The sequence below is a fragment of the Typopeltis vanoorti genome, chromosome 19 (assembly GCF_054136105.1).
Source record: "Typopeltis vanoorti isolate ZY-2024b chromosome 19, IOZ_Tvanoo_1.0, whole genome shotgun sequence".
Classification (NCBI taxonomy): Eukaryota; Metazoa; Arthropoda; class Arachnida; order Uropygi; family Thelyphonidae; genus Typopeltis; species Typopeltis vanoorti.
The window spans coordinates 59512270-59537362 of NC_143567.1; the positions used below are offsets into that span (position 1 = coordinate 59512270).

At 37.2% G+C, this 25093-nt stretch overlaps 1 protein-coding gene across 4 annotated transcripts in view; it reads right to left on the bottom strand.

Annotated features, from left to right (window-relative positions):
* The window catches only part of LOC150096152 (uncharacterized), a 520274-nt gene that overhangs the window by 335676 nt on the left and 159505 nt on the right, over positions 1 to 25093 (bottom strand). For all 4 annotated transcript variants that reach the window (XR_016549966.1, XM_090409454.1, XM_090409453.1 and 1 more), the window contains exons 5-6: positions 22315 to 22511; positions 13003 to 13150 (exon numbers count right to left, since the gene is read on the bottom strand). Coding sequence is in view for 3 of the 4 variants with exons in the window: in XM_090409454.1 (XP_090265580.1) it covers positions 13003 to 13150; positions 22315 to 22511 (345 nt within the window). In the remaining variant the exon portion in view is untranslated. The remainder of the gene's footprint in view (positions 1 to 13002; positions 13151 to 22314; positions 22512 to 25093) is intronic.

The window sequence follows — 25093 nt, forward strand, 5'->3', positions numbered from 1 at the left end:
TTCACTCATTGCACTAAGTTGCTGATGCATGAATTCAATATCTCCCCCTGTACTCCCTGGCCTATAGCAGCATCCAACTGTATATTTGGTTGCGTTGGTCACTATTTCACACCAGACTGCCTCAAATGAACTCTCATTCACATGTCTATCATCATGATATACTACTTTCTTTGGCTGCAACACATCAGCTATCATCAACAGTACTCCTCCTCCTGTTCTATCTTCTCTATCCTCCCTGAAAATACTGTACCCATCACATTCAATTCCAGTGACCACATCTTCTGCTGACAGCCAAGTTTCACTAATGCCTACAACTTTTGGTGAGATTTCACTGACTAATGCCAAAAATTCTTCTCTCTTATTTCTAATGCTTCTAGCATTGGTATACAAAAATTGCAGATTCCCTCTAGATCTTGTACCGGCTTTAGAACTGATATATAAGTCACTAACTACCGTAGTCCTATGCCGATTTTTTTCCCCTCTCTTCTGCAATTTATTCTGCCTATAAGGATCAATAAATACACAATCAGTGCTAAAGTTTCTCTCTCTTACACTCAACCTTTTCAATATTAGTTTATCCTATTATATTAGTTATCCTATTTAAAAAAAGAATAACAGCTGTCAATGTTAGTAAATTACTAAGGCAATGATCAACTCTTCACAATCCCATGTTGCCCTTCATAGAGTATATCATATTCTCATCCAGCCATTCTTGAATTCTCTTTTTGACCAATTTTTCCAGCTTTTACCACCTCTCCTGAGATGCTGATTGGCCAATAATTTGCTACTGCAGTCTTAGAACCTCCCTTATGCAAGGGAATTATTCTATCCTCTTCCCCCTCCCTTGGAACCTTTAGCAGAGCTGAGATTTAAATTAAAAAGTCTAGTCTGAGGCAGTGCCAGCTCCCTTGCACATTCCTGCAAAATGCGAGATGATAACCAATCTAATCCTACAGCTGTATTTACACCGAGATTCTGTAAATATCCTAAGACCCTTCAATTCATCCACCTCTGTTCTCACATAAGTCTGTCACATATGTCACATACTTGAATGATATACTCTTGCAAAGTGCTCACTCAGTAAGTCAACTATTTTATTTGCTTCTTTCACCTCGTCACCATCAGCACTCAATAAGGTTATTCTTCCTCTTGTTTAACATGTAACAAAAGAACTCTTTGGGATTTCCTTTGTCCTGCTTGGCTAGTTTCTCCTTGTAATTTGATTTTGCCTTCCTTACTATGCTGGTCAGTCACCTTTTGTGACAGTTTGTACTATTCATGAGTTTGCTGGTCACTTTTCTCCTTAAGAAAGAGGTGTGGAAAAGCAGCTAAAATAGAGAATGTTGGTGCTGGTAGAATGGCCTCAAAGACACAGGTATTGTTATGTTTGCACATAAATGTAAGGAGTATTCAAAACAAGAGAGCTGAGATTGTTGCATTGATTGAGTCAGCATGCCCAAAGATAATTGGAATAAGTAAAACTTGGTTGTCTGAGGAGGATGTGATGTCAGGAATAGAAATGGAAGGATATATAATTTTCCAGAAGGATAGGAATGTGAAAAGAGGAGGGGGAATGTTGTTAATGATTGCAGAAGAATTGTGTCCACAAAATGTGGAAGTTGATAGTGCATGCACAGATTTTGAATCATGTTGTGTGAAGTTGAAATTAACAGGCTAGTATATCTGATAGGATGTTGTTATAGGCCAATAAATGTAGAGAATACTGACTGTGAAATGTTTTGGCAAATTGGTTGGACATGTAAAAAGATGGTGATCGATGGAGGACTTTAATTACAGGAATATAAAATGGAAGGAGGAGAAAGAGTATGGGAATAAGGAGAGTGAGTTCGTTGAATATCTGAGAGATAAGCAGTATGTGACTGAAGTAACTAGAGGCTTTGATGTTTTGGATATGGTGATAACTTCACAAAATGTAGTTGTTAATGAGATGTTGACAATGCCACTGGTTGGCAAGAGTAATCATGAGGTACTTGCTTCAGAAGTGGTGAAAAAACAAGAAAAGGTTACTGCCAAAAATGGATATAGGTGGAAGTATAAAGGAGGTGATTATAGGAAGCACTGTAGTCAGGCACCATCAGTACTTTGGGATGAGCTGAACAGAAAAGATGTTGATAAAACACATGGAAATTCACAAGGCAGTATCTGATACAAGCAATATATAACTGCATACAAAGGGTTAAGTAAGTAAACAGAGTAGGAGTGAAATGGATGAACCATGAAATCAAGCAAGCCATGTTGGAAAAGAAAATGCTTTGAAGGAGATATGAGACAGTTGGTGCCAATCAGATCAATGAAGAGTATAAAGTGCAGGCTAGGAAGGTGATGAGAATGGTAAAGAAAGAAAAGGTATGAGATGAGACTGGCTGGTCATGCCAAAGTTAATTCAAGGGAATTTTTCCACTATATGCCAAGCAAGAGCAATAAGAATTATGGCAGGTTGACGCTGGTGGATAGTCATGGCAGCAGAATAACAGTTCCAAAGGATATAGTGGAATTATTGAACAAACACTTTATCAGTGTATATCATACTGGTGTAAATGATGCAGTGCAATATATAGAAGGGAGCCAAGTATTAGGAGAATTAGAAGTGAAAGAATCAGACGTGTATTAGGTGTTGATTAGGTTATATGTTAATAGGTGGTAGGGATGGATGACATAAACCACATATTCTTAAAGAATGTTCACAAAAGTTAGCTATTCCCTTGGCCTGGTTACTTAATGAAAGTCTTGCATGTCACTCCACATGTGGAAAAAATATTCTAAGGTGAGTTGAATTTGAAATTTATACAGCATTAGGATATTTAGCAGGAGAGAAGGAGTATTTGGAATGAAAAATAATACTAAGTTTTTCATTCCAATCCAAAACTGTGAATAGGATTTGAAGTTATATAAAAGATAATTGATGTATAGAAGGAAGAGTACAGAACCACAAGATACTCCAGTACATAAAGAAATCTGATGAGAGGAAACTATCCATCAACCATGACATGTAATGAACTAATGAGGCAAGGGGCCACAAGATGGTCATTTGGTGAGAAGGCCTTGATGTCATACGGAAAGATGGAAATATAAAGAGCAACCAAATTAGTTTCTCCAATTCTTTCCATAGCCTGTGTTCAAAGGTGAATAAGGTTAGTCAAGTGATCTGAAGTAGAATGAGATTCGCAAAAACTGATGGATCTCTAGGTAGGTAAAGAAGTTGTTGTACATTACTTTTGAGTGTATGGCAAAGGCAATGGGATGATAGTTTGATGGCTGACTTTCATCTACCATTTCAATAAAAAAGGAGGGACAAGTGGATGCTGTTGGGTAGATGCCAAATGAGCATGACAGCTTACATAAGTGTTACAGGATGGATATTAATTCTGGAATACAAGATTTGAGCATAATTAGAAGAGTGCTATCTGGAACAGGAGACATTAATATCAAGACTAATGAGGATTTTTCTGATGTCCTCCTGCTGAAAAATCAGAGGATGCATGTTGTGAGAGGTCTGTGGTATTGTTGGAGGTGATCTGACTTGGTTGCATACAAGAGTTGAAGGAAAAGAATGATATCAAGAGGTCTGCTTTATCTCTGAGTGATGTTACCATGGTACTGTAAGGATGTTAGATAGGTGGAAATTATGCCCAACAGCCTTAGCAGTTGATAGAAAGTTAAACTGCCAGCTAAGCAGGTGGGAGTCATATTGCATTTGGTGCTTATGAAGTCTGCTTGGATTTTTTTTTTTCTATCCTTTTCTTACACTTGTATAGGACTGTAACATATGCTGAGTTGGAAGCAGAACAATATCATGGACTGCAAAAGAAGAGATGGCAAGATTCAAACCTGACCCACAGTGTTTTGGCTAGAGAGTGGATCGGGTTCGAATCCCGCTGTGGGCATGGATGTTTGTGATTGTGTGAAACTACTAATGGTTGTGGTGGTGGGCAGTAGAAACCGTTGGTGTAGATGATGCAGTTCGCTGTAGTTGGTGGATTGAATGGTGGAGATGGAGAGTTGTAGAGTAGGTGCACTCCCTCCCACAATGAGTCTTCAGACTCCTTGGAGGTGTCACATAATAATAATAATAATAATAATAATAATGAAGGCTCTCACATTACAATAAGGATTACTTCAGCAGGCATATGGATCAGAAAAGCAAAAACAGTAACCAGACCATGGAAAAGGCACAGAAATTCCAGAGGTCATCCCACTTGGCATCATTTTAGTGTCATAGGCCACAAGGTAAAGAATGGCTAGGAGAGGTTGATATGTAGAAAAGGAGACATGGAAAAGTTTATGGTCAGAACTGTTAAGATGAGAGCAAACATCTACAGCATATCTGGAAGGTTAGCTGGTTACAAAAAAAAAAAGTTCAGTGTATGGGAAGAATGAAGGTTATCTGGTATTCTGATTTACAGGCTAACAGTTTTAGTTAGATCATGACAAGGGCTCCAGAAATCCACTTGCCGACTTACCACAGGCAAGTGATCACAGACAAGAGGTGAGTGAATTTTCAGCCTTGTTCTAAATGTAGTCCCATTATTTATACTTTTCCCACCTATTTTAAAGAATCATCTCATTCACTGTCAGCTTTCTTTAAAAGTCGTAATGTAAACCAATCATCTTCTTCCAACCTTTTATCTCCTTTTAACATTCACAATTTTATTTTTCTTTCTATATGAAAGCCTACAAAAAATGAACAATCATTAAAAACTCAACTTGTCATATCTTCTTCTCCCAGCAGTTGTTCTGTCATCATTGTTATAACATAACAATTGATAACTGTTAAATGTTTTTCTTTGTGTCTGAAATACTTCATAAATATCTGCTGTCAAGTTATCAATAATCCCCTCATTTCTCTCACAACAGCTATTATAATGTTCTTTTCATTTCATACATGCTCCAACATGCACTACACTTCTGGTTTTTGTTTCAGTCATGAATTAAAAAAAATGAGCTGCCATTATTTAAAGTGTGGTATGATGAGCTGTGTGCATGAAAAAAGGACCTCCTAGAAGAGTCTTTGACTCCATGGGATCTTGGGAAGTAGTAATAATAATAATAATAATGTGTTATTGTTACAGTGCCTTTACTTGAAAACAGTAAATCTAACGCACTTGAAGTGTTCAAGAAAACAAGTTTTTCATCACAAAACAAGTATGTTTTTCATATCATGAATACATTTAAATCAAATTACAGCTATTTCCAATAATTTAATCAAATTAATGCATTCATTTGGTTCAATATTATCTTACACATGTAATAGACTATCTATTATTTAAAAAAAAAAAAAATCTTACTTTTCTCACAACATAATTTCATTGACAAAATAAACTGGTAATTATAAACACAAAAAGTAAAATTGACATAATCTAATTAAACACTGTAGTATATCTAAACATCTTATTTTTCAAACACCTTTACTCCTAAAGCCAGCGTGCAATTGTAATACAGTAATATCCCAAACTTATTTTCATAGCACATAACATGAATTAGTTTAGCTTAGAGCTGACCTGGCTAGCCGAGTGGTTAGCGTATCTGCTCTCCAGCCAAAAGGCTATGGGTTCAAATCCTGCCGTGGGAATGGATGTTTGAGATTGTCTGTGGAAAAACTAGTGGTGGTAGTCAGCGGTAGATGGTGATGGTGTAGTTGCGGTCAGTTGGTGGATTGAGTAGTGGAGACAGAGCTGTAGAGCAGGTGCCCTCCATTGATGAGTCTTTGGACTCCCTGGAGGTGTCAAATAATAATAATAATAATAAAAATTCGTGAAAATTTTATATAACAAAAATGGTTTTTGTAATAATGTTATTTAAAAAATACAATTCAAATCATGTGACTGAGTGCATTGTGAAAAGTGAGTATGGTTCCACATGGAAAGTAATATCCTGTGACCTATATTCTTGTTTTTGTGAATTTCATTATTATTATTATTATTACGTGACACTTCCAGGGAGTCCAAAGACTCATCAAGGGAAGGCACTTACTCTAGAACTCTCCGTCTCCATCATCTACACCAGCGCCACCACCACTAGTATTTTCACAGACAATCACAAACATCCATGCCCATGGCAGGATTCGAGCCCGCAGCCTTTTGGCTGGAGAGCGGAACGCTAACCATTCGGCCAACCAGGCAATTTGCCAGCCTTATTATTTGCCTTTCCTATTAAATTATTATTTATGAACAATTAAGAAAAGAAAACACAAACTAAGTTGTGATTGAGCTGTGTGTGGCAAACATTTTAAGCCCACATTAAAGGAAAGTATATTTCTAAAAAAAAAACTTTCTATATCTATTTCTAAATCATTCCTTTGTAGTTTTTTATGCCATGGTACTGTACTAAGCAGACTTCTAAGTTTGTCAAAATTACCAGCTGTAATTCTGCTACTTCTTAACTCAAAAATTCCACAGGTTCAGTTACCTTCCTGGTCACAACTGTATGATCACTCTCCTTGGTAATTATTTGGCAACCCAGGATTCAGACAATGTAATTACTAGATCCAGTACTCTCAAAACACTACTATCTTCCATCAAATGCAGCCTCAAGTAATTATTTCTTAATAGCTGAATAAATTTAATTTTCTTCCCATTTCTATTCCTCCTTCCTTCCTAATTATCTCACAATTAGATTCAATTATTTCCTTCCTCCAGCTGAACTCCTACTTTTTTTGGCTTCAATTCATCTGCTATCATCAATAATACACCCCCACGATGACTACATTCTGTTTTCTCTAACTTTCTAAATATACTATGCTCCTCATGTTCTATCCCTATATCATCTCTTGTCAACTGCATCTCATTAATGTCAATAACTTTTGACTAAGTAGAACTAACCAAGGCCAAGTGATTATAATAACAATAAAAACAATTAAAGAAAGGATCACAGACAATCATACAAAAATATGTTTTGGACAAGACAATTTTCATTGCCTTCATACTAAATTACTAAATACTAAGTGATCCTTTATACTAAATTTCATTGAATTCTATCAAACTAGAGAGGAATTATTATTATCTTCATTTGAAAATCATGTTGTAATTAAGAATAATTCAGTTTTAGTGGAAAAGAATCTTTCATAAACCAATCTTGAACCAAACAAAAAAAGTAGCCAAAAAAAAAAAAGTATTTTTGGAAGTTATTATCCCTCTTTATAAGACTATGATTTGGCATCATAGTCTTATAATGCTCCTTATCGAGTTATGAGTTACAAAGCTTAGGTGATAGTTGGAAAACAAGGTACAGGATAGCAACTTATAAGTTACTAAAGGAGGTCCTATAAGATTGACATGAGAAATTTTTCAATGCATGACAGAGAGAGAGAACTAGGGGTCACTCCTGGAAGATGTGTAACAACATGGTTAATAAGGGTGTGTGAACTAGATTTTTTTGCCTGGAGAGTGGTGAATGAGTGGAATAGACTGCCATATCTATTTCACAATTGTAAGTGTCTCTGCAGTGAATGAGTTTAAGGAAAGGTATTGTGTTTATAAAGGTGGGTCTCCTATAATGAGTCTTCTGACTCCATTGAGATACCTGTATAATAATAAGACCTTGATCACTCTGCACAGGAACTGATGCGCACAGATTTGGTAACCTGGTTTTTATGGGAATGAGGATATATTAAAAAGAGTTCAGAAATTAATTTTGGAGGTCTTAGTCTTAGCAATGTTGGCTACGAAGAAAGATTAAGAAACTGCAATATTTGCAGATTGCAAAGATTGAAGGAAGAGAAGAGGGAGATATGACTGAGATATATAAGTTGGAAGTTTTTTATCAGATTAATGTGGAATAAATTTTTCAGAGATTCCAGAGAATAAATTTATAGGTGAGCAGAATACATTGCCAAAGAGTAGCGTGAGTGCAGAAACAGTAAAAGTTTAAGGCATGGTTTGATGAGCTATATGTATGACAGTGAGACCTCCTACACTGAGTATAATAAATTTAGTTTAATCCTTTATCCAAGTGTAAGTAAACAAAGTTTGTGCCTGAAAATATCTTCAGGACTGAAGTAAGGTGGTGCAACACCAGGCAACTCCGAGCAAAGGTGGATCAAGCTCTCATCACTCCTTGTCTCAGTATCTCCCATAATGCAAAGCACATCTCCTTGCAGACATGTATACTGCTATGCATTAAGGGAAGGGCCACTACCCAGACCAGTTTCGACCTTTATTGAGGTCTCGTCAGTGGGAGGCAGACCCAAACGTGGAGATACTAAGGCAGAAGCAATAGGAGAGGTCATATTTACCTATACAAGTTGCCAACAGGTGTACCACCCCATTATTGAATTATTCTGGATTTAGAGAAAGATGTTGCATAGCAGCATACATGTCCGCAAGGAGATGTGCTTTGCATTATGGGAGATACTGAGACAAGGAGTGATGAGAGCTTGGTCCACCTTTGCTCGGAGTTTCCTGGTGTTGCACCACCTTACCTCAGTCCTGAAGATATTTTCAGGCGCAAACTTTGTTTGCTTACACTTGGATAAAGGATTAAACTAAATTTATTATAGTCTAACCAAGTGCAAAATAAACTTCCAACATCCTACACTGAGTCTTTTGACTCCATGAGAGTCTAGTAATGATAATAATAATTAATCATAGAAGTTACCACTTTCTTTATGTAAATCCCACTCACAAATGATTGTAAATCCATAGTATATGTATAAGGTGCTACATGCACATTATACATATGGTTTGTATGTGCTGAAAGTTGTAAATGATTTACTAACAGGTTAAAGCTTTATGCACTGTTCAAGTTGTAACAGTATTTATGGTTAGACTGTGTAGTTTCCTCGAGTCTAATGCCATGCATGATTTGGCTGAGACCTTATTATTATCATTACTAACATCAGACTCTCTAAGGAGTGGAAAGACTCATCATGGAAGGTCAACACTCTCAAACAAAGATATCATCAAATTGCACCTTAAATCCATTCACAGTTTCCACATTCACCAACCTCTCTCCATGAAAAAGCAGTTGTTCCTTGTTCACACCCTCCTTATGCAGCTTCTGGGGATGGGAATAAAACAAGAGGTAACAAACCCTCACTGATTTATATGTTTCAGTCAATATGACTGAAATGTATTCCAAGGGTGAGAAGGTTAAATAAAGTAGGTGCGGAACAGATGAATAAAGAGATTAAGCATGCGATACAGAGAAAAAGGGCATTATGGAGGCAGCATAAGGGAAGTGGAAATAACCAATTCCATGAGGACTGCAAAGACAGGTGACTTGGTTGGTGAGGGTAGCTAAAGAGAGGTATGAACAGCAATTAGATAATGAACAAAAAAAAAGAATCCTAAGGAGTTCTTTTGATATGTAGCCAGCAAAAGAAAGCATGATTATGGAAGGATGACACTGATTAAAGAAAATGGTATAAAGAGCTGTTGCAGAAGGTGTAGTGGAGATACTTAGTGAGCAGTTCATAAAGGTCTTTCAATCTTGTGAATGGATTGAAAGACCTTTATGAACTGCTCACTAAGTATCTCCACTATACCTTCTGCAACAGCACTTTATACCATTTTCTTTAATCAGTGTCATCGTTCCATAATCATTCTTTCTTTTGCTGGCTACATATCAAAAGATACTTTATCGAGAGCAGTTGATGATGGGGAGGAGAGACTAACTGTAAGTGAGCAAGAGGTGTATGGGGAGTTGAGCAAACTAGATGTAAATAAGGCTATGGGATTTGATAATATATCACCAAGTATTCTGAAGGAATGTGCCAGGGAGTTGACGCCGGCCTTGACATATTTTTTAATATGAGTCTTGCACTGGGTCAAGTTCCTAAGGAGTGGAAGGAGAGCAAGATTGTGCCACTTCATAAAGGAGGTGATAGAACTCAAACATGAAACTATAGGCCTATTTGTGTATCAGGTGTTGTAGTTAAGTTGTTGGAGAAGCTTTTAAGAACTAGGATCCAGAATTGGGTTGACAACAATGGCATTATTTTTGATGGACAGCATGGATTTGATAAAGGGAGATCATGTTTTAGTAATCTACTTACTTATTACAATAAGATGACTGCTTCCGTGGACAGAGGATTTTCGCAAAGGCTTTTGATAGATTACCACATGATAAGTTGACAGTCAAACTAGAGTGGATGGGGTTGGATATTAGATTGGTGCATTGGATTGGAGACTGGCTATCTGATAGGTATCAACAAGTTATGTATGGGGGAGCGATATCCAGGAAAAGGAAAGTTACTAGTGGTGTGCTTCAGGGGTCTGTTTTAGGGCTATTGCTGTTTAACTTGCATATTAATGATACTGGAGAAGATTTGGATGGAGATATTCAGTTGTTTGCAGATGATGGAAAGTTGGGACGAACCATGAAGAGTAGAGAAGAAGTTGTGGCTTTACAAGAAGGCTTGAATAAATTGAGTGATTGGGCACGGGAATGGGGGATGCGAGTTCAATGTTGCAAAATGTAAGGTTTTAAAATTTGGAAAACAAAGATGAGATGCAGAATTTATGCTTGGTGAGGATATATTGTCGGAGGAGGAGGAAATAATAGATCTGGGGGTGATAGTGGATAAGGATCTGAAATTTAGGGGACACGTAGCCAAAATTGTGAGGACAACACAAAGGCTTCCGGGAATGATGCAGAGGACACTGATTTATAGAAGTAGGGAGATTCTTGTTCCATTGTATAAGGTTTGATTAGGCCACACATTGCGCCCAGATTTGATCATTGTGCCCTGATTTTCAGAAGGATGAAGAGATATTGGAGAGGGTCCAGAGGTGACTGACTAAGTAGTTTCTAACCTCTGGAATGTTGAGTATGAGGAAAGATTGGGAAGATGCAACTTGCAGAGTCTGGTGGACAGGAGGAAGAGGGGAGATATAATATAGAGACCTACAAGTTGGTAAGGGGTTGTTATAGGATCAATGTTAGAGTAGTTCTACCGAAAATAGTGGGAGATCAGGGGAGAACCAGAGGTCATCCCTGGAAGCTGTATAAGGATGGTGTGAGTAGGGGAGTGAGAGGTAGATTTTTTTCATGCAGAGTTGTGAATGATTGGAATGCCTTGCCTGAGAGTGTGGTGTCTGCAGAGAATTTGAGTGTGTTTAAAGCACAGTATGATGAGCTGTGTGTATGATAAAAGGACCTCCTAGACGAGTCTTTGATTCCATGGGGTCTTGGGTAATAATAATAATCTCAACCTTGTGCAAGCATAATTCCTCTGCTATTGTCACCAGTATGTCTCTTCCAGCTTGTCCTTTCTATCCTCACAAAAAACATGATTACCTTACATTTCTATTCTAGTCAGGATATTGTCCTCTTTCAGCCATATTTCACTTGCAAGAATTTCATTTTATTTTTGATACTTTTGGAATTTATAAATAAATATAGCAATTCATTTCTTTGTCTGTAAGCAGTCCTATTCAAAACCGTGCCTTTTCCAAAACTGTTTCTGCTAACTCACCTTTACAACCCCTTACTCCATATACCGCCCCAGACTGGACTATTAAGCATGCATCACAAGCCAATGATTCCTATGTTGACCACTGTCTACATCTACCCATTTGTTACTCAATTAAACTATTTATTTACAATTTTTGTAGATGTTTCTTTCACATCTCATATCATACTCCTTTTCACTGAATTGCATAAAAATTCATAAGAGAGTTTTTGAGTTGTTGTGATTTTTTTCTTTGTTCCTTAATTTATGGAAATCAATGTAGTCATATTTTTCTAATACCACTGGGCCAAGGTGTCATCAGAGGAAGATGACCAGCAAAAGCCTCTGGATATCCTGTATAATCTAGAGATAAAACAGACCCACCACTGTAAAAGTGTAGGCAGAGAACTGAGTGCAACAGACTAACCCACCTTTACCAAACATCAGCACATATCCAGATAGTGAAAGTCTAAACATTAATTCTGTTAAAATTCTTAGACTTCTTAGATTTCCATAATTTAGCTGAGGTGTCATAAGTTGATTCATTTTTTACTTCACTATCTCAAGAAGAAAATTATAGTCCTCCCCCCCCCTTTTCGAATTATGACTGCATAGAAGACTAAAATTTTTACTATTATCATTAAAAAATAATAAACTTCAATTCAGAGATGCAAAATTATATAAATTAAGTGGATATTAAATCCAACATAATTTCAGAGTCGAATACAGAAACTATAAAAGTTTCGTATTGAAAGTTGACCAGAGAGCTTGTGGGAATACACTCGCCACCATACTACGAGTTATCCTAACCGAATCTAATAGCAAGCACGCATGCCGAAGTGCCCATATATTCGCCTACTCTGGTCCATTTGGATAAGGTTTCACTGGTCTGACAGCTGTTTCAACCTCATTAGTTTTCATCAGAGATCAGGTAGAAACCTAAGAGAGCAAAAACTCCCAGTACTAAGGAACTTGAAGCGTCGGAGAGGTGTGTTTTCCGTAAGCGAACTCTTGATCGGTGCGTGAAGCATTTACTAAAATAAAGAGCCAAAAGGCTTCAATTCAGCGATGCAAAATTATATAAATTAAGTGGATATTAAATCCAACATAATTTCAGAGCCAAATACAGAAACTATAAAAGTTTCGTATTGAAAGTTGACCAGAGAGCTTGCGGGAATACGCTCGCCACCATATTGACAAAAACCAATGAGTTTGAAACAGTTATCAGACCAGTGAAACCTTATCAAAATGGATCAATAGTAGGCGAATATATGGGCACTTCGGCATACGTGCTTGCTATTAGGTTCGGTTAGGGCAACTCATAGTATGATAGCGAGTGTATTCCCGCAAGCTCTCTGGTCAACTTTCAATACAAAACTTTTATAGTTTCTGTATTCAGCTCTGAAATCATGCTGATTTTAATATATACTTGATTTATATAATAAACTTTATTCTGTAATCAATAGTATATAAAGTGTAAACTAATTATCAAGACAAAGATACAAAAATTTAAAGCAGAGTCTACATCTACATCATGTGAGTGATGCTGCTAGACTCCTTGCTAATAATGTTTTGAATAACTCAAAACATACCTGTATATTTGACATCATGAATAAAGACACGATCTAAAGGTTCAGGTGATCGACCTTGTGCAATAGTCCAAATATCATCAATAAAATTCTCATTTCCACCAACAAGATTAATTTTTGACTTCTCCAGTTTGTCCTTCCATTCCAACCACTTGAATATAAAGGAATGAAAAATAAGTAATACATTATCAAGGAATGAATTAAAATAAAAATAAAAAAGCAAGTGATTTACAAAATATCTGTTCTTCAAAGAGCTGCTTTTTTCTAAATCCAAAATAAGAACAAAAAAAAAGTGAATTTTCAGTGATTTTATTTACAATTTGAAATTTATAATAATAGTAATTATATATAATAACAGTCATAGTAATAGTAATAGTAATAGTAATTATAACAAAAATCGTGTTCATTATATTTCTTTAATTATAATACATTAAAACAAGGAAATAAGTATTATTAAAAGAAATAAAACTGAAGTAAACTGCATCAGTTTTAACAACAAAGGTTAAAAATCCAATTATTTGTTCATGTCTACTCCTTCCCCCCAAGAAAAAGTCTGGTATAAGATTGGATTGAAGGTATAAATGCAAAGTTTTATGTATCGAATAGTAGCATTTAATTACAAGTCTTGCTGGCCAAGTGGTCTCCAACCAATAGGCTATGGATTCAGATCCTGTGTGGACACAGCTGTTTGTGACTGTATTTAAGTGCAAAATGAATTTAATCACTTGGTGTGAGACTTCCACTCTGATTATTGATAGTCTGAAGCAGCTTGCAAAAGTTCCATGTGAGGTCACTAAGAGCAAGACCATATGAAAATAAATAACAAATATAAAAAATAAAAATGTCTATGGTCTACCAACAAAAAAATGAAATGTGGTCAAATTTCTGCAATATGTAATTTCATCACTAGATTTTTGAATTAACATGTTCGCTGCCACACTACTCAGGCACAGTTTGTTACCGTACACCACGCATTTTCACTTCTTCAAGGTCAGTACGGGTAATCTCGTTGCTGGCAGTAAGCTTCATACAAGTATATTCGTAGTTGGCTTGTGAGGCTCATATACCATCTACAAGTATACATACTTTCGCTGCTAGCTCTGCACGCCAAGCATTTTCACTTGTTCAAGGTCAGTACTGGTAATCTCATTGCCGGCGGTAAGTGTCATATGAGTATATTTGTAGTTGGCTTGTGATGCTCATATACCAACTACGAGTATACTCGTAGTTGGCAGCGAACGCGTTAAAGAATGTCTTTGAACAGTTATTTATCAATGATCACTGTCAGTTGCATATCATCATCAATATCATCCTTACCCAGTTAAAGTCAGATGAGGCTACAACGAACAACAGCTTTCCAGTTCTATCGAACTGCAACCAAGTTATTTAAATTTTTGTGGAGCTTCAGACCACTTATACTCTTGATATTTTCAAGAGTATAAGTGGATTTTTTTCAATGTATTTCCTTTTTGGTCTTTTCAGTGATATCTTTCCTTCTACACTTTCATTTTGCAGAAATGGAGGAAATCTTTCAATAGGCAAACTGCTGTAAAGGTTTTTTTTTCCTTACTATTTTCAAAGCCTTGTACAATTGGAATCATAAAAGTCTTACTTTATACTAAGGCAAGTGATGTGAAGTCATTAGCTTCTATATATGAGTTGCCCAGTCCTGAAATTCCATCAGGTGCAACCTTTGTTTGCTTATACTTGGACAAGAATATAATTTCTTGGCATCTTTAATTTATAGTATAACCAAGTGAAAAAACTTCCAATATCTATCTCTAATCCAGTAATAATAAGGTGTGACACCTTTTGGCTACTTGTATATGGAAATATGACCTCTGCATTACTTCAAATCTTGGTATTACGTCTGGGTCTGGCTTCCACTGATGCACTTTAGCATAGAAGTGGTTGCTGCACTGAAATATGACAGGCTCTACTTGGGGAGGGTTTTTGCCTGTTTCTGAGTGGGGCCACTGCTGAGTTTATGGCTTTATTTGGTGGTGGGGAGAGCCTGCCATTGGGCAGAGCCAATGCCGAGGATGCCTCTCCATTGCAGGGTGGGCCTGTCGCTGAGTGGAACCCACCGCTGAGTAAAATGATCCTTCAGATTGCTTGCACTTGCTGAGTTTAGAATGATCTGGGGGAATTGCCTAAGTTCTTGGAGACCTCCCCTTCACTTATATAATGAAACCAGTCTGGATAGTGACCCTTCCCATAATGCACAGTAATATACATGTCCCTAAGGATATGTGCTTTGCATTATGGGATACTAAGGCAAGTGATGTGAAGTCATTAGCCTACATATATGAGATGCCCAGTCATGAAGTTACTTCACATGCAAACTTTGCTTACACTGGGATCAAGGATTAAACCAAGAATATAATTTCTTGGCATCTTTAATTTATAACATTCTTACTTCTACATGTCAGTGTTCTCTACATCATTGCCACGATCCACTGTGCTGTCCTCACAAGTTTAGCAAAATTCTTCACCAAAATTTCAGGTCCCTATCCACCATCTTTCATCTCCTCCACTTACTCTAAGATAGTTCTACCAATCTTATACTCTGCATCCCATCTTTGCTTTGCAAATTTCTGAAATTTTAAAACATTACTCTTTGCAACATTGAACTGACATCCCCACACACTTTCCCATTCAGCCAGTCTATTCAAGTCCTCTTGAAAAGCTACATCTGCTCTACTCTCACAGGTCTCCCCAACTTTGCATCATTTGCAAACAACTGTATACGTTGTTTGCATATGCACATTCAAGCTGATTCCAATGCATTTACATGCAAATTCAACAACAACTGTCCCAAAACAGATCCATGGGGCACATCACTAATGACTTTCCTTTTCCTCTGATACCTATCGGAGGAAAGTCTCTAATACAGTAGTTGTTTCCATAATTTTTACAATGAATTCTGATCACAGTGTAACTATGAAGGAAAGGACTACCATACAAATCCATCTGTTCCAATTTAATTGCCAGCTCATCATGTGGCAGTATATCAAAGGCCTTTGCAAAATCTAAATATATTACTCTGTATGCACCCTCATTGCCCAATGTATTTGTCATCATCATCATCATCAAATTCCTGCCATGTACCCTCAAGGGGTGTACAGGATATGACAGTACTACATGAAAAAATTACATCATTACTAACTTCCTATCTACAATTTTCCTCCAAATCAGTCTGTTACTTGTCAAGACTCCAACATTATCAGATCTTATATTTCTATCGTCTAAGGCACTTTGTACCGTATCAATCCACCTATATCTTGGTCTTCCTCTGGGTCGTTTTCCTGCCAACCTGGCAGAGAACACTTGTTTTGCTAATCTTTCCTCGCCCATTCTATTCAAGTGACCATACCATCTGAGATTAGCTCTGCTAACGCATTCCTGGATGCTGACAATGTCAAGTTCTTTCCTAATATCCTCATTTTTAATATGATATTGCCATTGATGCCATCTGTTCACGCCTCTAATCTTTCTCAGGACTCTCATATCTGCGGTCTCTAGTCTTTGGTCAAGTGTTTTACTTCTGACCCAGCTCTCAGATCCATAAGTTAAAATTGGTTTGAACACAGTCTTGTATACAGCTAATTTAGTGTTCCGACTAATTTCTTTCTTATTCCATATGAATTTATTCAATTGACTTCCCACAATACCAGATTTGCTGATTCTGTTGTCTATTTCTATATTTAGTTTACCATCTTCAGTAAAAATTGTGCCTAAGTAGCTGAAATGTTTTACTTGTTCCACAGGTTCTCCATTCACAACACAGTTGACATTTTCAATGATTCTGCCTATTTTCATTGTCTTTGTCTTTTTATTGCTGACCTTCATACCATATCTATTACAACAGCTATTCAATTTAGTCAGAGAATCTTGCAGACTTGTAGCGGATTTATTTAGAAGTATAACATCATCCGCAAAAAGCAAAGAGCTGACATTAACATCTCCAATTTTGATATCAGGTTTAATACCACCTTCCTTCATAATGTGATCCATATAGATAATGAATAACAGAGGGGATAATGTACATCCTTGTCTCACACCAGATTTAACATTAAACCATCTTCCTGTACTTCCTTCAATTCTAACTGCTGACTCACAACTCAAATAAAGACTAAGTATTGCTTGATATAATGCCCCATTGACACCATATAACTGCAGCGTATTGAATAGCTTCTCTCTTGGCACCTTGTCATATGCCTTTTCCAAATCGACAAAACTTAAATACAGATCTTTGTTATATTCCCATGCTTTCTCGACTATTTGTCGTAAAGTGAAGATCTGATCCTGACAGCCTCTATTTGGCCTGAATCCAGCTTGTTCTTCACCAAGCTTTTCTTCCACAATTCTTCTCAACCGTTTCTCAAGTATACTTGCATAGATCTTGCCAGGAACACTCAGTAGGGAAATACCTCTGTAATTCTCACATGCAGTTTTATTTCCCTTTTTATATATGGGTACTATGAGAGCTCTACTCCAATCATCGGGAATTCGTCCCTCTGTCCAGGCTTTCTGAACTATGCAGTGCAGCCACTGTAAGACTCTTATACCACCATACTTCAGCATTTCTGGTCGAATATCATCTACCCCTGCTGCCTTTCCACATTTCAAGCCTTTGATGGCTTTTTCTACTTCAAGTATGGATATGTATTCCTGACTGCATGCCTGGTCAGTGTTTTTTATCACTGTGCTGTCATCACTGCTTGTTTCATTTAGCAGTTTTTCAAAGTAATTACTCCATATTTCAAGGATATCTTTTTCTCCTGTTTTCATTTCGCCTTTATCATCTCTAATTCCTTTTACAGCACTCTTTCCTCCATTCCTAAGCTTCTTCAACAACCTCCAGAATATTTTGCCACCTTCTTGATATTTATTTTCTATATTCTTGCCAAAGTCCTCCCAAGACTTTTGTTTAGCTAGTTTTACACACTGTTTAGCTTTCTTACATTTGTCTCTGTATTCTGTAAGAGTAAAAGCTGACTTATTTGCCAGGAACTTTTGATATGCTTTCTTCTTTTCCTTCACTGCCTCTTTAACTTCCTGTGTCCACCAGGGAGTTCTGATTTTTTTATCTTTGCACACAACCTCACCACATGCCTCTCTCGCAGAATCAATCAATGTTTCCTTCAGAGTTTGCAACTGAATCTCCAAGGTTTGATTCCTGTTCTCAAACTCTTTCATTTTCTTTTCAATAATATTTCTGTATTTTAGTCTACAGTTCACATCTGAGAGCTGCTCAACTTTTATTCGCTTTAAAACTTTCTTACATGTTATTCTTTTCAATATGAAATTCAATTTTATCCTGCTCAAGACTAAATAGTGATCACTTCCAATTTCAAATCCTCTGTACACTCTGGTGTCCTGCACCAGGGAGAAAACATCACTATCAACAATAACATAGTCAATGAGACTTTTCTTATTCCTAGCCTCTTCTCTCCATGTGAATTTGTGCACATTTTTATGTTGGAACATGGTGTTAGTAATAACCAGTCCATGTCCTGAGCAGAAATCCAACAGATATTTGCCATTATTATTAGCTTTGCTCTTTTCTCCAAATTTTCCAAAAATATTTTTGTATGTCTCACAATCATTTCCTACTCTACTATTTAGATCCCCAACAAGAACCAACTTTTCCTTTTTCATTGTGTCAGTTGCTTTTTCTAAAGCCTCAAAAAATTCCTCCACTTGTACCTTAGTAGAACCTTCTGTGGGACCATAGGCACAAATAAGTCTCATTGTCCAGTTCCCCATTCTCATATTTGCCCACATTACTCTACTTGAGACTGACTGCCATTCAAGAAGATTAGCCTCGTATTTTGTGTTGAATACTATGGCTACTCCTTCTTTTCCTTGATTGTTATTGCCTGAATATAACATTTTGTATTTATTGCTCAGAAAGATCTCACCAGTTTTGGTCTTTTTTGTTTCAGTCACCCCTATTATGTCGATCTGGTACTTATCTAATTCCTCAGCTAGCTCCATTTCTTTGCCATTCAGGCTTCTTACATTGATAGTACCGATCTTTAACTCTGGTGATGTTGAGTTGGGGTTTATTTTCAGATTTGTTCCAGTAGCTGACTTTTCGCTGTTCGCCCTGGTTCCCTGGCGAAAACAACGGGGGCCTTGTTTAACCGGGCGACGCCCCAGCCGGCATGAAATTTTGTCATGTTGTACCATCATTTTTTATTTTGGTTTAACCAATAAGAATACAATTTGGTCGGCTAAATCCCAAATTGCCAGCCCATCCTCGTTCGTTCAGTATCAAAGTAGATACCCAACAGGGTGCACCACGAGAAGGTGAGGATTGGACATTAGGTGACATGTATTTGTCACCTTTTTATAATAAGTAAAGCAGACTGCTAAAATATGATCTTCCTTCAGCAAACCCATGCTATCTATCAAAGAGAATTCTACTGCTGTCATTCCAGTTCTGAATCCTGGTCTTCACTAGTTACTCTAACACCTTGATCAAAACTCTACACAGGCAGATTGGCCTATAATTCAAAGCTTTAGTCTTATCACTCCCTTTATAAAGTGGATAAATTTTGCCCTTTTTCTACTCCTTTGGAACTTGGGCTAATTGAAGACATGTAAAAACTAAGTTAAAGCTGTTGTTAACTTCCTGGAACATTCCCTCAAGACACATGGTGATATACAATTAAGTCTTGTGACCTTATTCACACCAGTCCACGCAGTTAGCCTAGTGGTTATGCGCTTCACAACCATATGCCTGGGGAAGGAGTGTCCTGAGTTCGATTCCCGTCGCCGATGTGAGGAGCTTAAGGATCTTCCTCAGCCATAGCCAAGTTAGCTGGTCTTGGGCGTGGACAGCAGGGATTTCCTCCCAGTTTATCTGGGGTTTTTCATCCCACAAGCAGGCAAGCAAACCGGCCCAATGATTATATGGATTTACAGCCATAAATACTTACCCCCCCCCCCCCGATGAGTGGGCTCAACTCGCCCCAATAGGGACGGGGGAGAAAAAGGGGAGGAAACTCCATATGAATAAATAAAATAAATTCACATCAGTGGTTCTTTCCCCCCACCTTTACTAATAAAGTAACCCCCATATCTCTACTTATCAATGTGTTAACAACCATATGATCCTTTGAATTGCTGAGTTATTTATCCAATACGCTTTGCAACATTAAACTGAAATCAAAATCCTTTACCTGCACTGTGAATCTGTTTAAATCATTCTGAATTTGTACATAACCTTTATTAACTATTGCTCTCCTCAAAGTTATCATCAGCAAACAGTTAGATATTTATCTTCTTCAAATTATTCCCTACATCAGGTGTGGCCAACCTTTTACATTCCACGCACCAATTTTTTCATGTACGAGTTCAGATGCACTATACAACTCTTTTACCCTTAAAAACATGCTGCAAAAATATGTTAATATAGACATGATATATTGATTTAATATAAAAACAAGATAAACATTACTTATCTTATTGAGACTTTTGAGTGTGTTTTGATTTTGTCAAGCTCTTAATGTTTGGGGTTAAATCAGTTACTGAGAGCAGCAGAGAATTCTTCAAATTTGACTCAGTTAATCAGGATCAGTCAGAGCAATTCATCTACTTTTCTTTCAATATTTTTATCACTAAGACATCTTGCAAATATTTGGAGACAAGGCTTAACAATTTCTTCTCCATCAGAGAAAGACTTCCATTTTTTTGGCCAATGCTAAAGCAATTTCACAGGATGCTTCAGTCATCAAACTCTCATAACCCCTTTTAAACATATTTCATCTTCTTTTGATTTCTTCCTTTTTTTTTTTCTTAATCACATATTCTCTCCATAACTCAGACCCAAGCACTAGCTTTAATTTTCCTTCTATTTCAGTCCGATGTTGTGTTTTATAGTGTCTATTAAGATCATGTCTCTTATTATGTGTGAGAAAGTGTTTTCACAAACAAAGCACAACAGTTTTCCTGATGGATTCACTATAAATAAGAACTAATTTTCCCACTGTTCATTGAATTTGCGCTTACTATCACCTTCTGTTTTTCTTTTGCATTGTGTTGGGTAACTGAATGTAAAAAAAGGCTTAATTTTCGAAAAAGTAGAAAACTGCAACTGTTCAAAAGGGATGAACAAAGCACAACTCTGTAGAGCATGAGTATAAACATGCTGTCGCAGCAGGTGTGTTCAATGATCAGTGAAGCCTTCTGATGCATTATCAGGTTTGGTTCCATGCACCATATGGGTTCTGAATCTCTATGAGGTTGGCATGCTCTTGAAGAATATATTGTTATTATTATTATTCAGGCCTCCATGGAGTCAAAAGACTCATCGTGGGGGGGGGGGGTCCTTCCTAAGAACATAAAGTCTGTCAAGACTCATCGAGGGGAGGTCCCCCCCCTAAGAAACACAAAGTCTATCATACCACTCCTTAAACTCATTGACCATTCTCGCTCTCACCATTCCATCAGGCAATGCATTCCACGGTTCAACCACCCTCCATGCAAAGAAACCATTCCTCACCCTCTTGCTCACAGTTTCCTTTCGTAACTTCCAAGGATGGCCTCTTGTCATCACTCGTTCCTGCTGTTCGACCAAGTGAAAGAACTCCCCAGTATCAACCCTGTAACCACCTCTCAACAGTTTAAAGTCTCAATCATATCACCTCTCCTTTTTCTATCCACCAAACTCTGCAGTCCACATTCCCTCAGCCGATCCTCATAACTATCATTGTACAGTCTTGAAACCATCTTTGTCATCCGTCTTTGTACCCTTTCCACAGTTAATTTATCCCCTTCAAATCCTGGGGACCAAATCTGAGAACAATAGTCTAAGTGTGGTCTGATCAGAGACTTATATTACTCCCACTGCATTGAAAAGAGTGTGTGTGTGGGGGGGGGGGACAGATGGTGCAACCCTCTAGTCTGCAGATCCAACATGCACCAGCCACTTCAGGCCTCTAGTTAGCAAGGTGCTAGTGTACTTCACCAGACAATGAAGATTATCTATCACCATTCAAATAATTACTGCATATCCCAATTTCTCAGAGATTCCAGGAATGGTGACTACTATCAATATATATACTCAGTTATCACATAACAGAGTTCTGGCCTGTTACATTTAAATGCATTTAATAATGTTCATAGTGCACATTGTATATCAAATTTGCTATACTCTTTTACTTAAGTTTACAAAAAAATCCTTAAAAATAATAAAAACACTGTTAATGCTGTAACTATTTAAGAGTACAAAAATTGAAATTAAGAAATTTAACTTTTCATGAAATAATAATCTGAAAATGCAGAAAAATAACCTATGTATACCTGATCTTGAGAGATCAAACGAGCATCTGCACCAACATGTTTATTTTTATCAGATTTAGATAACCATTCTTCTATTGTTGGAGTTTTTGTATGCATTTTCATAAGTTTCCAATTACAATCCAATTCATCTTCTGCTTGTACAAAGTATCTTCCATCTGTCCACAGGGCAGCATCAGTTTGAGTGACAACTGCAGTACCTATACAATAACATATTATTATTATTATTATTATTATTATCAGATCTCCACTGAGTCAATAGATCTCACTCTCACACACACAGTTCATCATACTGCGACTTAAATTCATTCGTTATTCATTGTTTCTGCACTCACCACACTTTCAGGCAATGCATTCCAATCACCCACTACTCTCTCCACACAAAAAACTTACTCTTCATCCTCTTCTTATACAGCTTCCAGAAATGGCCTCTTGTTCTTCCCATGTCTCCAACCATTTTAAGAAAAATCCCATCCACGTTAATCTGGTAATTATCCCTTACATGTCTCAATCATGTCTCCTCCTTCTATCCACTAAGCTCTGCAATTTGCATTGCCTTGTCTATTCTCATATTCAACATTGTCTCTGAACCCTCTCCAACTACTTATCATCCTTTTGAAAACCAGGTGACCAAATCTGTGTGCAGTAATCCATATGTGGTCTGATCAAAGCCTTATACAATGGAATCATAACATCCTCACATCTATATATCAGTTTTAACAAAATGTCCCTGAAATTTCAGATCTTTCTCACAGAAGTGTTGATATGAGTGGTCACCATCCAAGTGATCACTTCATGGTTCTCTTTCACTGATTGAAGGAAGATTTGACACCTCATTTACTATAACATTCTCTGATAAGATAATCAAATCTAAGACCCTTGATCTCTGTGTACCCTCTGTTATGTACTGCCTAAGAAAGTTATCCCTCAAAAACTCAAGAAATTAACTCTTTGCTTTCAGATACTCTCTTTGTTTTAGTCGTTAATTATGTTTTACCATAATTAAAACTGGCCACAACAATTATCCTTTTCTTATTAGTCAAACCAATTTGTCTATATATTTCCTTCTCACTACTCTTCACATTATCAGGTCTATAATAATACCCTACTAAATATTTCATGCTGTCCACATTCGCCTCACATCATACTGCTTCAAAACTACTGTCACTACTTGCTCCTTGCATTTCCACCTTGGATGGGCATAATTTCTCTGCTACCATCAACAGCACTCTTCCTCCTTTTCTGTCCTATCTGTCTTCACAAATAACTACATATCCTTTCATCTCCATCCAACCATATCTCCTAATTCTGACAATTTTCGGATTAATAAACTCAATCAATGCTACAATTTCATTCCCCTTATTTACTTACTTAGCTTGCTTACTCCTCATATCGAGACAAATACTTCTGTCATTCATAAATATACATACTAGCTCATTTCTAGTTCTATAAGAAGTCCCACTGATCCCATCCCAGATATGACTGCCCTTATCCCCCCCCCCAGCCATTCCTCTCTATCATCACTGATATTACACCTCTCTCTAAAATTAAATGTTATCCCCACATCACTGACTATCTCAATCCCTTCTTGCACATTCACACATCAACTCCTGAACCAACTGTCACAGTGTCACCAAACATCCCCATTTCCCTATTTGTCTTGTGTTCCTTCTCTCTCCCTCATTCTGTTCACTCACTCATACCATTTGCCTCTCCATTCACGAACTCTCCCTCTCTTCCACATTACCCCTTGTTTCCCCAGGTCTTCCATTCACTTCAGTCATTATTTTCTCTTGCAGCAACAATTTCTCCAGCACACTCATACCAAATCCATTTAAATGTAGTCTCTTTCATACAGCTCCACTGATCTCTCAAATTCATTCCACACATTCCCAAAAAGAACTCCTTTTGTTCACTCTCTCTTCATACAACTCTTTAAGCACATCATTCATAATCTTCACCTGCTTCTTAACTCATCATTATCATATCTGAGCAACATGCTGACTACCTTACCTACTACTATCTTTTACCCTCCTCAACAACCTCCTGACATCCATCCATACATTCTCTTTGTTACTAACCAAATCATTTATGCCTACTACTACTACTATTACCACCACCAACTCTTATGCTTGCTTACTTCTCATATCAACATCTTTAATCATTGAATCCCCATACAGGGCTACTCTTGAATCATTCAATATCTCTTTCAAAAAGCATTTTTTTCTCACACTTTCATGCAAATTTGTAATTCTCTTCAGTTCATTCTTCACACGTTTGATCTCTTGCCTTATCTTCACCAACTTTGCTTTTATCTCTTCAATTATATTCTCACTGCCATTTGTCAATTGCTATCTTGCATATCCTATCGCTAATGAACTGCAAGCTGCCCCCGCTGTCTTACTGTTATTAGCCACGTTGTTTCTCATGTACTCAACTGCACTGCCAATCCTGCTTATTTCTGTAGCTACATTTCATGATCTCCCACTCTGCCTTTTGTCCACTACTGCTCACATTCAAAGACACCTCATAATCCATAAGCATGTTATTATGCCTCTTGCACACTCACACATGTGCTCTCTCTCTCTCTCATCTCTCCTATGAATCCTTTCCACACAAATTATCTTCAATCTCTCTTCAAGTATAGGTACTGCATTCATGGCGCCTCATCACTTTCGAAAAATCTATGCAGTTGCATTCGTCTTTCATGTTAATCTTTGATCTATATCTCACTGACATTTTGTTTACTCTCAAAGCCACATGCAAGAAATACAAAAAAATT